Source organism: Chinchilla lanigera, unplaced genomic scaffold (assembly GCF_000276665.1).
Source record: "Chinchilla lanigera isolate Chin_1 unplaced genomic scaffold, ChiLan1.0 scaffold00012, whole genome shotgun sequence".
In the NCBI taxonomy this organism is placed as follows: Eukaryota; Metazoa; Chordata; class Mammalia; order Rodentia; family Chinchillidae; genus Chinchilla; species Chinchilla lanigera.
Window position 1 is genome coordinate 5,574,137 of NW_004955413.1, and position 12,444 is coordinate 5,586,580.

At 34.7% G+C, this 12,444-nt stretch overlaps 1 protein-coding gene across 1 annotated transcript; it reads left to right on the forward strand.

The window, feature by feature from the left end:
- Window positions 1–4,900: 4,900 nt before the first annotated feature.
- Cd69 (CD69 molecule) lies at window positions 4,901–12,102 on the forward strand. Its single transcript, XM_005378883.2, has 5 exons — window positions 4,901–5,080; window positions 8,017–8,139; window positions 9,198–9,397; window positions 9,759–9,862; window positions 11,025–12,102. The coding sequence occupies exons 1-5, from the start codon at window positions 5,017–5,019 to the stop codon at window positions 11,134–11,136; spliced, it is 603 nt and encodes a 200-aa protein (XP_005378940.1). The 5' UTR covers window positions 4,901–5,016; the 3' UTR covers window positions 11,137–12,102.
- The last annotated feature ends 342 nt before the right edge of the window (window positions 12,103–12,444 follow it).

The window sequence follows — 12,444 nt, forward strand, 5'->3', positions numbered from 1 at the left end:
AGAACCCCTGCTGTGACATCCTATAACTTGGTTGAACACCTGATTTCTGATCAAGGACATTATTGTCCTTGATAAGGGACCACAGAGGAAAGTGATTCAATGGTGTATAGTGTGCCTAAGGAGAGTCATCAGGAGAGAAAAAAATCTCCCAAGGCTTCACAGAGAGCAGCGTTGTCAAGAAATGGCTGTAACTCATCCAGACAGCTGACACTGACAGAAGAAATAAGAAGTTCTCTACTTGTTTCCAAGGGAAATCCTGAGGAGACATAACTGACCTTTATAGACTGCAAAAAGTTGATTAACATAGGTCTCACCTTAACTTGGTCTTGAATATCCAACAGAAAAGTATAACCACAAGATGTATAAAAAACAATGCCATAGTAATATGTTAGGTGCAAAAAACTGAAATCACTAACAACTTCTGTCAATTGCCAGCAGTACTGTTAAAATTATTGGACTGTATAGAATTAACTTGCTGTATACAGGTGCCTAAAATCTTTAGCCTAAATGAGTAAGTACACTCTGAAGGGAAAGGGCTCAAGAATGAGAAGGTCTTCTATAGAGTTTTCCAAACATAGCTCCTCCAACTTCAACTGAGCAACCACTGCTTTTAACTACAAAGCAGAAAAGAGAGAGATGTAGGGAGCAGCTGAAATTGGAAATTGGTCACATGTGTGGGGGCAAGACCAATCCAGAGTGCCTAGAGCAATCAAGCTGCTTCAGTCCTGAGAAAACATCTTGCTTGAGACAATTCCAGTTATTAGTTGCTAGAAAACCCTGTGTCACATTATACTCATGTTGTCAAATGTTTAAATAAATGCCCCTGTGGTGTTTCTTGAGCTCCTTTCCTCCCATCAGGAGATAGAGCGCTCTACATGACCTCAGCTTTCATCTCATATTTTTATTTCTAAATCCTCTTGCCATTTTTCTGGGAACATTGAGACCTCTTCAGGACACAAGAGGGAAGGAGGAGAGAAAAGAGGAGGAGGAACAGGAGAGAGGAGAAAAGAGAAAAACTGGGGAGAAAGGAGGAAGGGGATGGGGAGAGAAGGGTAAGGGGAGTGAAAGAAGAATGAGATGCACAAAATTGTTCAAGGGCAAAGAATATTAACAAAGAAAAAGAATTAATCTTGTGACAAAGTTAAGACTCTCATGAAGAACCCTATAAATTCTGCTGGTACATACATTCTTGGTAATTTGGCTCCTTCTTGGTTTGCAATCGCTGCTGTCTTCCCCACCTTCACCCCCACCCAAGGTGCTGATTTCAATAAAATGCTTTGGCTGGTTTCATAAAGACAGGGAGAGAAAAATGACTTAAAAAGGTAAGCACTAATCAGTGTCTATAGCTAATGGCATATATATGAAATACATATTATATGCAACAATTATTTCTGCATTTTTGCATATATATACACTTATAAATAAATGTGTATAGTATCCATTCACCTAATTATAGTTGAAGAAGCAAAAAATCTTGATCACATAAGCAAGCATCCTAGTGCTATGAAATATGTTAGAAAGGTTATAGGACACTGCAGCTTCCTCTGTTTGTCTAGATCTCAGACATACTAAAGACACACAAATTTGCATCAGCAGTTATGCTGTTACTTCTCAGTTATTATCTCTTAGTGCTTTATGTCAAACGGAGAAGTTTCTCTTTTCATGACTTAGACCAAACTTCCTTCACCTTACACATCAACTACCTAATACATACCAAATATTATGGCAGAGCATTCATTTTCTAAATTCATAATTTTTCTTTACAAATATTTTATAAATTGGCTATCAATATTTAAAGATAGCAAAGCCAAAATTCAGTAGGTTTTTCCAAAGCTACATGGGTAACAAATTTTTCTTGCAGTTTTTTTTTTTTTTATTTTAAAGAAAATAGTACCAAAAAAAGAACAACGGCAAAATACAAATGAAACAAAGCAAGGACATTAAAAGTGATACAGGGTTTCAAAACAAATGATAGGGATTAACAGTAGTTGTTATATTACATATTGTTATCTTCAAGGAAGTTGCGCAGATTACCAGATGTGAAAATAAAGGATTGATCAAGTCATTAAAGGGAATAACAAAATAATAATTTAAAAGAACATTAGAGACAATATATAGTTTCACTAGACAGAATTGTAGGAATTCACCAATGGTTGTCATACTGCAAATTGTGTTTGTATTCAAATTCCTTCATGTATCACATGATCTCAAAAGATCATATAAAAAATAAACTACAGAGCTTCAGAAGACAGTATATTCTATAAACAGAAAGAAAGTGAGGTAATAAATAGGGATTAATAGGAGGCAATTTATACAGGTAGTCAGGCAAGGTCTTGTTGAGGAGGTGACATATGGGTTTAGGTGTAAATGAAGAAAAAGTACTAGCTGTGAAAAATCTAAGAACAGAAAAAACAAAAACATGTTTTATTAAATGAAATTAAAAAGTTTAACTTCTCTAGGAAAGAGAATCAAAGCTAGGGTGGTTGACCTGAGGCAATAGGGCAAGAATGAAAATGATGGAAGATGATTATCTGCCTGGAAAAAGTTTTGTGGTATTAATCTGCCAAATTGTCCTACAATATTCAAATTTCAAGGATAATCAATATCCAGCTAGGGAAATTAGATGTTCCACTTACAAAAGAGTCACCAGAAGGGAAAAGATACATTAGTAAATGTAAAAAATTGGGATATTATTTCTAGATTAGTTCAGTCAATTCCCAAGAAGAACTTCTTCACACATAGAAAAAACATATAGAAAGCTGATCACTGTGTGAAAGGACATTTTCTTTCTCTCTCTTTGTACACCACAGACAAGGAAGACATTTTAAGAAATATTGCATATTTATAACAGTGATATTATGTCATGCATTCTTCATAACAGAATGTGTGAAATTAGTTGCCGTGTGGATTTTAACCAAGATCTCCCAGCTCTACAAAGACAAAATAACTTTTAAAAGCTATAAGTTGGTTTACCTCAAAGAAATTGGCAGAAAGTATTAGCAATAAAGGTTGAAATTCAACTCCTCCTTTGTTATCCTTCCATGGTACTCATGCATACCCGTACTTTCCAGGAGAAATCTAAACCCATATAGGACTGAAATGTACAATCCTACAAACATTCCTGCATAGCATTCCATTCCATATTTTATATCTTTGTAAATACCTTTCTCTTTTCTATCTTTGTAAATACATTTTATTAACTGATATTCATTGTCATTCAATTGTTTTGTACTGAAAACATAGTTTTGAGTTACTATGAAACGATTACAAACCCAGAAGAGACAAATCAGACAAAATGCTTTCCATCAATCAGCTTAGAAGTGAGTGTGGAAAATTATGAGGAACAATGATGCAACACTGGTTATTGACACTGACACAAATAAAAACATATGTAGGGGCACAAAGTGTATGATTCCACTTCACATATGATGGCAAATGAGGAATTCTCTGGGCAAGTAACCCTTAAATGAAAAGTGTATTGAACAGAAGGGAAAGCCCTATGGGTAAATGTAGGCAGAAACTTTCAGAGAAAAAGTAAAGATGCTGTAGTGATAGCACGTTTGATATTTTTATGACACACCAAGAGATTATGATTGGAATGAGTAATGATCAATAGGAAAAATGGCAGGGTAGGGATGGTAGCAAGGAATTAGTCAATGTATAAATCCTCACTATAAGGTCTTTGGATTTTATGATACATATGATAGGAAGCCTTTCAGGCTGAAAGGAATACAAGTTGAATATCTCACCAAAACAATATGACTTTCTTAAAAACTTTCTTCCAGCTGTTATTGAGAGAAGGTTTTAGGAAGATAGTGTGGAAACAAAGATGGACTTTTCTCCCAATGTGTACCTCTGAGTTTTAGGTAGAGAAGTATACCTGATCATCCAACACACTTTAAATGATGATTTCCAATACACTTAAGCACAGCATTTTCACTAAGGCTTCATGCTGAAGGCAGAAACACTTTATTTTAAAAGAAATATTAATAATAAAATGTTTGAAATCAAGTTTATTAACCACAATGCCATTTTCATCCCCACTTTTTAGGTCCCATACATAGATATTCTGTGTGGATTGTTTGATTTAGATGAGAGCAACATCATGACAGCATGCTTTTTTATATATTTCAACAATAACCAAACAGAATAACTTGCAAAGTAGCTGACAGTTAGAATAAGATGTTACTGAGGTAGAAGAAAAGCAGTCTAAATGGCAGTAAAACATAGCAAGGAAATTAGCAGGAGAGAATGAAAGAGATAATTTAAGATAAACAGTTTTAGCACATAGCAAGGAAGTTCCAAACCACAAGCTTTCTATTTCCTGCATCAAGGCAACTATTTAGTAAATGATACCTTAAAAGAACTTTACCCCAGAGGGGGTAAATGGAACTGTTCTGAAAGTTATTTTTTATATCTTCCCAGCTAAAACACTTCTGGGCAATAGAGATCCATAAGGACAGAGGTTTAAAAATTCTTATTGAATAATAAATCCTCTGGCCCCAAACATTATCAAGTATAGACTAATTATTCAATAAATAGAAGCTGTTAAATATATGAACAAATCAATGAATAGAATTCTAAGAAAATGTTATATTTGCCTCTAAACTCTTCACATCAAAGATAGAGGTATCTAACCTTTAATTCATCACTTAGATTATACTATCTCCTAAATTACTTGTGTTTTTTAAAAAGTTAAAGACGTCTGTTTTTGAGTCTGGGAAAATCCCACTCGTCTTCACGATGCACTACAGTTGTGAGAAACCACACCTCACATGGCCAGGGAAACCCACGCCTCACCACAACACACCATCCATTGTCTGGGCCACTGGAGCATGAATTAAAGAGAACTAGCTGAGCGGGGCGCTCGAGATGTAAAAGGAAGGGGGCGGAGATACTTAAACGGATATAAATGTTAAGATGCCTCAGAGAACCCACAGATTGAACAAGAGCTCCAAGAAAGATTCTCTGCTGGCCGACTTGACCTGAAATTCACTGGCAATCTTGAAAGTAAAGATGAGTTGTGGAGACTGTCCCATAACAGAGACTAGTTCTTTGCGTCAGGAGGAAGGGAAAAAAAGTAAGTAAATCTTGATTTCTTATATACTAGTGATACTCTCTGTAGCACATAAAATGTTGTTAGGGAAGAAAACGTGACAAATGGTTTGATTCTATTTCACTCAGCATGAAAGAATAACTGGGGAGAGGTAAATAAGTGAAACTGTTCAGCTGTGCGACTATAAAGTACTTGAGAGGATATCACAAGGGTAAATTTCAGAAAATCTTTAAAAGTATTTTCCTTTGAATCAGTTTATATCATGTCAGCTTTTAGATTTAAGTGCAAAACTCCTTGCCCTAGCCCATCTACACCGCGTTGTGTATCATACCCACTGGTGTGCACACTGCAGGAAATGTTTGCTCTTTCTATAGAAAATTCGGTTGTCCATTTAAGCAACCACATTCTGGCTTATCTTCCCTTATACCTTCGTTTGCTCTCTGTCACCTCATCCTGTGTTGTCAGGACAGTATTTTCCAGTGGCTGGAAGTCTATCAGGTTTCAGACTTTGAAAGAACCATTTTAAAACCACCTAAGTATTTGGTATCCAGTGGTCACCAAAATATAAATAAAAAGGTTCTCAAAATGCCAATCTTCTATTTTGACATTTTTTGGGGGAAATCTCTTTTCTTCATTTCTTCCTTCTACTTCTCTTTTTTTATTTTAAAGAGACAAGAGCAGAAACAAAATAACAAAAGCAAAGACATAAAAAACAAAAACATTAAAATGATATAGAATTTCAAAACAAGGTGATAGGAAATTAACAATAGTTGTTGTACTACATATTGCTATCTTCAGAGTGGTTATTCAGATAACCAGAGACGGGCATGTAAGACTGATCAAACTAATCACTGGCTTCAAATACTACATAGCTGGTTATTTTTCTTCCTTTTGTTTTTCATCAAAGTGTGGTCATCTTGTGAATGTTTCCTTTTCTATTTGCTGTATTTATGTATCTATTCTATGTTCTGTAATTAAAAATTTTCATTGATTTTTTATCTTGTTTCTGTAAACTTCCTTGATTTTTAAAAAATTTTATCCCTCTTCCACTCTAATGAATGAGAGGTCCCAAAACACTAGCACTTAGGAATTAGAGTTTACTTGTAAGCATGTGCTAACCAGTTAATGAAGGGGTTCATTAGAAACAGCAGAGCCAAAACAACGTCTGGGGAAGAAACTACTTTGTGAACATACATCTGTTATATTGGTTTACTGTACAAAAGTATCCATTTTTCTTAAATGCAACTTTTGTTTAAGAACAAAAAAATCAATTATGGATAAAATGTATAAGTCAAATAAATTTCTAGGCAACTGGCTGAGCCAAAACTTTATGGCTCCCCCGAGCCACTAAGGAAAAGAAAATGATAAAATTATTGAACTGCAGAGAGCATAGTTGAGATGAACATGATGTAGAAATTCTTAATTTTACCTAGGATCATCACAATTTTCTGCTGAATACTTATCCTTCCACTGTAGCTGTCTTGGTAATATAAACAATCATTCAATATCACTCTTGGGTGACACAATAGGTAACAAATAGGTAGATCTATTTTCAGTTTCTCCATTAATGGAGAAGACCTACTATCAGAGCAGAAGTGTGCTGTTGGGTAGATGTTTTGTCACCTAGGTGACAAGACATACTGTGGTTAAGAGCAGCCCTCCTTAATGTAAATAAAATGTCACCTGAGAGTCACCCCCATAGCTTACATCCTGGGTGGACCTATAGGTGGGGTTAGCTCTGAGATCTGATAGTTACTTGGCTGTTTGAGTACTTCCTAAGGAGACAGTGGTATTGCAGCCTGGAGTCCAGGCAGCATGATTGACTCATGTGGAAAGAAGTGAAACTAGACAGATCTCTGAACTTAGTGCCTAATCTAACAGAGATGGCTTCTTATGAATGTTGTGTATGGAGGAAAAAAGGAAGAATTGCTTTGAGAAGGAGAGAGTAATAGGGTTAAATAGGGGTAAGCCAAAGACTTCTTTTGCAAAATCTGGAAGCAGGTATGTGCAGGGGAAAAGAGACCCTAGAAGAGGCAAAAGTTGATGTTGATAGTGGCTCCAGGATAAATCATCATTAAAGAAGAAAAAAGAAAGCAACATCTGTTTGTGAAATTTACCTTTAGAGAAATGTTTCAAGTGGAAAAAATACATACATTTTAAGCTATGTCTTATATAAACTCCTTTTCAGTTATGAAATCATCCATATTGAGGAACAGGACATTTTTGTATGTGGAAACTTTTTCTTTGTCAGCTTTAACATCAATCAAATCATTTCACATTTCAGTTTTTAATAATAATAATAGGGAATTTGATAACATACTAACCTATGCTCAGGGGAGGGGTCCTTTGCTTAAAAAAAATCTTGGTAGGTCATCTTTCAACATCAAGGTGCAAAATCTGAACCACAAAATTATTTTCCCTTTTTTCCCATTACTTATTTTTATTGGTTTACTGGTAGACGTCTACCCTTGTAAAAGTTTCTTATTGATTAAAGAAAGTTTTGAAATTGTGTCATTATACAGAAGGGTAAATGAAAAATTAACTTCCAGTCAATATCTGTTCTATGATAGAGCTATGTTTCCTCTATCATTGTGACAACATTTAGAAAATTCAAATATTTCACATTGATATGTACTTTTTAACTGTGATATAATTGATACACATGGATGTACAAGTAATAGGTTATGACAGTTGGGTAACCACAGCACTATAAACCTCCACCATGTCCCATTCCTGTTAAACAACCTTTCCCATGCATATCAGCGCAATCACTGTTCTCATTGTTATCATGACAGCTTCTTTGGGTGCACCTGAATGGAACATTTCACATCTATATAACGTTCAAAAGGAACTAGCAAAACATATTACTGCATAAAAATTTATATTCAAATATAAAAATATTGCCAAAAGCTCAGTCTTAACAGTCTACCTGAATTCACTGCCAACTGTCTCCATTTCAGATAGTGCCACCACCCCCTATTTTGAAACAGAACATGAAGGGTGTCTGCGAGTTCCTATTCCATGTGCTGTCCTGATGGTGGTCATCATTACAGTTTTAATCATTGCTCTCACTGCCCTAACAGGTAAGTCTTCTTTTCATGCGCCTTCTCTCAAAGCCTCCTAGTTCTAAGCATTCATGACCAGATAAATTTGTAGGTATTTGCCTGGCCTAACTAATCAGGAACTTTAATTTTGGATTATGTCATAAATAACACTTGGCCAAATTCTTAATGACAATTAAATATGGTTCCATGTTCCTTGAATGATTACTGTATTATTTTGTGTTTAAGATTTACACAATATTGTAAGAGAAAATTAGAGATGTTTAGAGATGTTTAGATGTAAATTAGAGATATTTTAGGTGTAAAATTAGAGATGTTTAGATGTAAATGTCTAGATGTTTACATCTAGAAGGAATCGGGTATGTTGGAATTTAAATGAACAGATATTTAGCTAGAAAAATACATGTACCTTCCATTCATCACAAGCAGGAAAAATAACATCTAAGCCATAGTTTAATCCAAATAAAATAACCAGTCTTTTTATCTTTAATTACAAGGCAACAGAATGGTGATTTTTAAGACTATAGGTAGAAACTCAAAACCTCCCTGAGCATGAGCAATGAAATGATATCTATTATATCAGCATGTGTACCAAAACACACTTACAGCTTTCACAACTAGGACATTTTACAACTGTATGAAACATCCCCAGCTATTTTTTTTTTGTTCTTTGAATTAGTTACCTGAGAGTTAATCTCTCTCTAATCTCTCAATATAGTTTTATACCTACTGTATCTTTAAATTCCTACACCTCTACAAGTAGATACAAAATTTTACTTGGAATTTACAATGCACATTACCCTTTTAATCCAAGGACCATTTTCTGGATCCTTTTTTCTCCCCATTTTCCTGCCTGCTTCTTGTATTAAGACAAAAGAGACATCTGTATGCTAAGATGCCCAACCAGTCATAATTAGGCACAGCACAAGATCAGGTAGACAGACACCTGCTTTCTTCTCACTGTTGTCAGAAGGTCCTTACCCTTTGTCATCTCTCACCAAATAGCTCATCTAGATGAAGTTCACATGATGAGGTATTTGATTTTTTCTGCCACTAACAAATCACTTTCCAATTCACAGTGGGCAAATACAACTGTCCAAACCAATATAAGTTCTCCACGGCATCAGAGAGCCATGTGTCTTCATGCTCAGATGAGTGGATTCTATACCACAGGAAATGCTACTTCTTTTCCACCACAACACAGAGCTGGACCTCTGCTCAAAACTCTTGTTCTGAAGATGGTGCTACTCTTGCTGTCATTGATTCTATAAAGGACATGGTAAGGTTAAAAGAAAACTGATAAAATACTGGTATTTTATTTTGTATAGCTACTCCATGGTTTCTTTCTATTCCTTTCTATGTGAAAAAAATATGTGCCTATCGCACATGCAGAGAAATTTAGTCACAGCTGTAAGATAAGCCTAAGGTAAAAATGAAACTTTAGTGTAGTCTTTTAAATGAGATTTGATTGCTTAGTGTCAAAGACTAGAACTCTCAAAAACTGATCCCGTGCAGAACTAGTAAGTGACCAGCTTAGTCTTCATGCTCCAAATTGTAGCTCTTGAGAAACAGTTGTATTAAATGCTTACTCAGTGGGACTCCGTCAATGGTTTAACATAGAAACTAATTTGTTCTTTAAGGCCTTTCTAAAACGGTATGCAGGTAGAGCTGAACACTGGATTGGGCTGAAAAATGAAACTGGTCAGACTTGGAAATGGTCAAATGGCAAAGAATTTAAACACTGGTAAGTATCAGGAATTTTCTTTATCTTCCTCAGGCTGCCACTTCAGGAAGCTTTTCTTGTTTCATTTTTACTTATTATTTCCCCTTTACTTCTTCCAAAGTTTGGTTAGATATAAAGGTTAAGTAACTAAGCTCTAACAATTTCTTTTGTTTATACTATTCACAATTCTTTAAAGATAGGTTTTATTTATAGTATTTTCTCTATCCACTTAAAGTCATACAATAAGTAAATAAATTCATACATAATCTTTCTCTTGGCAATAATTGTAATAGACTTACTTTAAACGTGGTCCAAGAATAATTATGATGATGACGGATGAAACCTTTCTTAGAAAAGAATTACCTTTTTTTCCTTAACTTTTATTTGCCCAGAATATAAAGAACAGTATTTTCGGGGCTGGGGATTTAGCTCAGCGGCACAGTGCCTGCCTGGCAAGCGCAAGGTCATGAGTTCGACTCCTGGCACCAGAAGAAAAGCAAAAACAAACAAACAAAAAATAGAACAATATTTTCAATACCTAATTATGAGTTTCTGTGAACCTAAGGAAGACTTACCACAGAATTAGAGATGCTAATTCTATTTTCATTACCTGTACTTAAATTACATTTTAAATTTTGAGTGACATTTTCTAAGCTTGGTATTAATCTGAAAACCCAAAATTGAATAAATTTCTCACTCTCTTAGTAATTTTTTGACAAACACTGATACAGTATCAAGATTTAAACTGAGCTCTCTAGTAAAGGGATTCTTAGTAAGTTTCCTACAGCCCCATATCTGCAGGTGAGCTGCAGGGGCTATAAACAATGCACAAGTATATGTAACTGTTTAATGCGTAAAATTTCTGAAGCATTTCGGTTTTTTCTGAAGCATTTCAGGAGGAAGCTATGAACTCAAGAGTGACCAAGAATCATCCCTTTGGTGATATGTGAACCAAATGAATAGAACACTTTGCTCTTAGTTCTGTGTATTTTTTTCCACATATTTCTGTCACTTCTTATTTATTTTCCCTATGCAGATTAGATTATGATTGTTTTAGTGGCTGAGTTTTCTCTTATTTCTTACCAAGAAAAAAAAAGAAAAGGAAATGTCAACACAACTGCATTTTCATAGAACTGAACAGAAATGAGGAACTGAAAATAATTCTGACTTTACTCTTGGGCAGGTTCAACCTTACAAGGTCTGGGAGCTGTGCATTTCTGAACAGCACAGAGGTCAGCAGCACAGAATGTGAGCAGAGTTTGCACTGGATCTGCAGCAAACCCTCCAGATCATGAGGAAACACATTTCCTAAGCTGACTGCACCACTGAACTAAAAGAAAATTGTACCAATGAATGCTGCTCTGTGATCAGAAATTTCTATCAAGACTTGATGAGCAAGTTTTGTATTCTTTTGGAAACTGTCTTCCATACAGAACTGTGGGACAGAGGGAGAGAAATTCCAGGAAAACCTTGCATTGTGATTTCTTTCTGCTACGAGCTGAAAATATCACAAGTTGACTGATACTCACGTTCAAGAATGACTAGAAAGTCTTTTGAATGCACTTTATATTTTTAAAAAATACATAAGTAGTAAAATAACTAGGTTTAAAGTTATTATTTATTGTTGAACGACTACCAATAGTGAGTGTGTCTCATGCATTTGCACTATGTGAAAGAGTTAAACAGTGATAGTAAAAAAACGAATGTAAATAAATGGAATTTTGACTGGTTACACAGATATTCACCTTAAAGGGCATGTTTAAATTTTAGAAATAATTCATAAATGGAAATGCTTGAGGAACTAAGTTTTTTAATATTTCCATTTGCAGAAATTTACCATGTTACTTTGTCATTTTTTTCCCCAAAAGAATACTGTTGGCCTTTTACTTTTTGAACTTCCTTAATTGCAGACAAGTCTTTTTGAATAGTTCATATTTCTTTGCCTTTAATATCTTCCATTAGTGTTTTTCAAAGAAGAGACAAAAGCAAAGACTATGAAGAATATTTGTAAGGCAGATAAAAATATTAGAGAATGTGCAATGTGTGGGGTGAGGAACCTCTATCAGGAAATGTTCTATATTGTTCAGCTGTGGAATAATACCAGTCTTATCTGATAACAAGTTTGTGTCTGTCCTCATCAGCTTTGTCATGTGCAGTACTTTTTATGGAGTATTTTCTGTGTGCAATAAAGTATATTTGTTTGTATTCAGTACAATTTATAAGCTCCTTTTATGTATATGAAAATAAAACTAGAATCAATAGAATGGTTTGCAAGAAGCATTCGTTCAAAATAAATACATTATATGTCACTATTAGAAAGCAGAAAACAAAATATGATAACTTTTAAAAAAATTCTCTGTATAGTAACACTTTTGTTTTATAATATGGTTTAAGTACATGTCAGTTTGTTTTCATGCACATATAAGGTAAAGGCCTGTATATATTTTCCTGCATTCAGTAGATGTTCAGGAATATTTGTTCCACATAACCAAGGTCCTGAAAACATCTTGTTTGGTTCTAAAGGTACAATATGTGTTTTAGTTATTTACATAAAATAAGTCACTGAATAGAAATTAAGTAATATGTGATCTTCATTGGCTATT

Excerpts from the sequence above, each read along its gene's own strand:
- Cd69 (XM_005378883.2), top strand. The coding sequence starts at position 5,017 with ATGAGTTGTGGAGACTGTCCCATAACAGAGACTAGTTCTTTGCGTCAG. Across the intron at positions 5,081-8,016 it reads TCAGGAGGAAGGGAAAAAAA|ATAGTGCCACCACCCCCTAT; the intron begins GTAAGTAAATCT and ends TCTCCATTTCAG. Across the intron at positions 8,140-9,197 it reads TGCTCTCACTGCCCTAACAG|TGGGCAAATACAACTGTCCA; the intron begins GTAAGTCTTCTT and ends TCCAATTCACAG.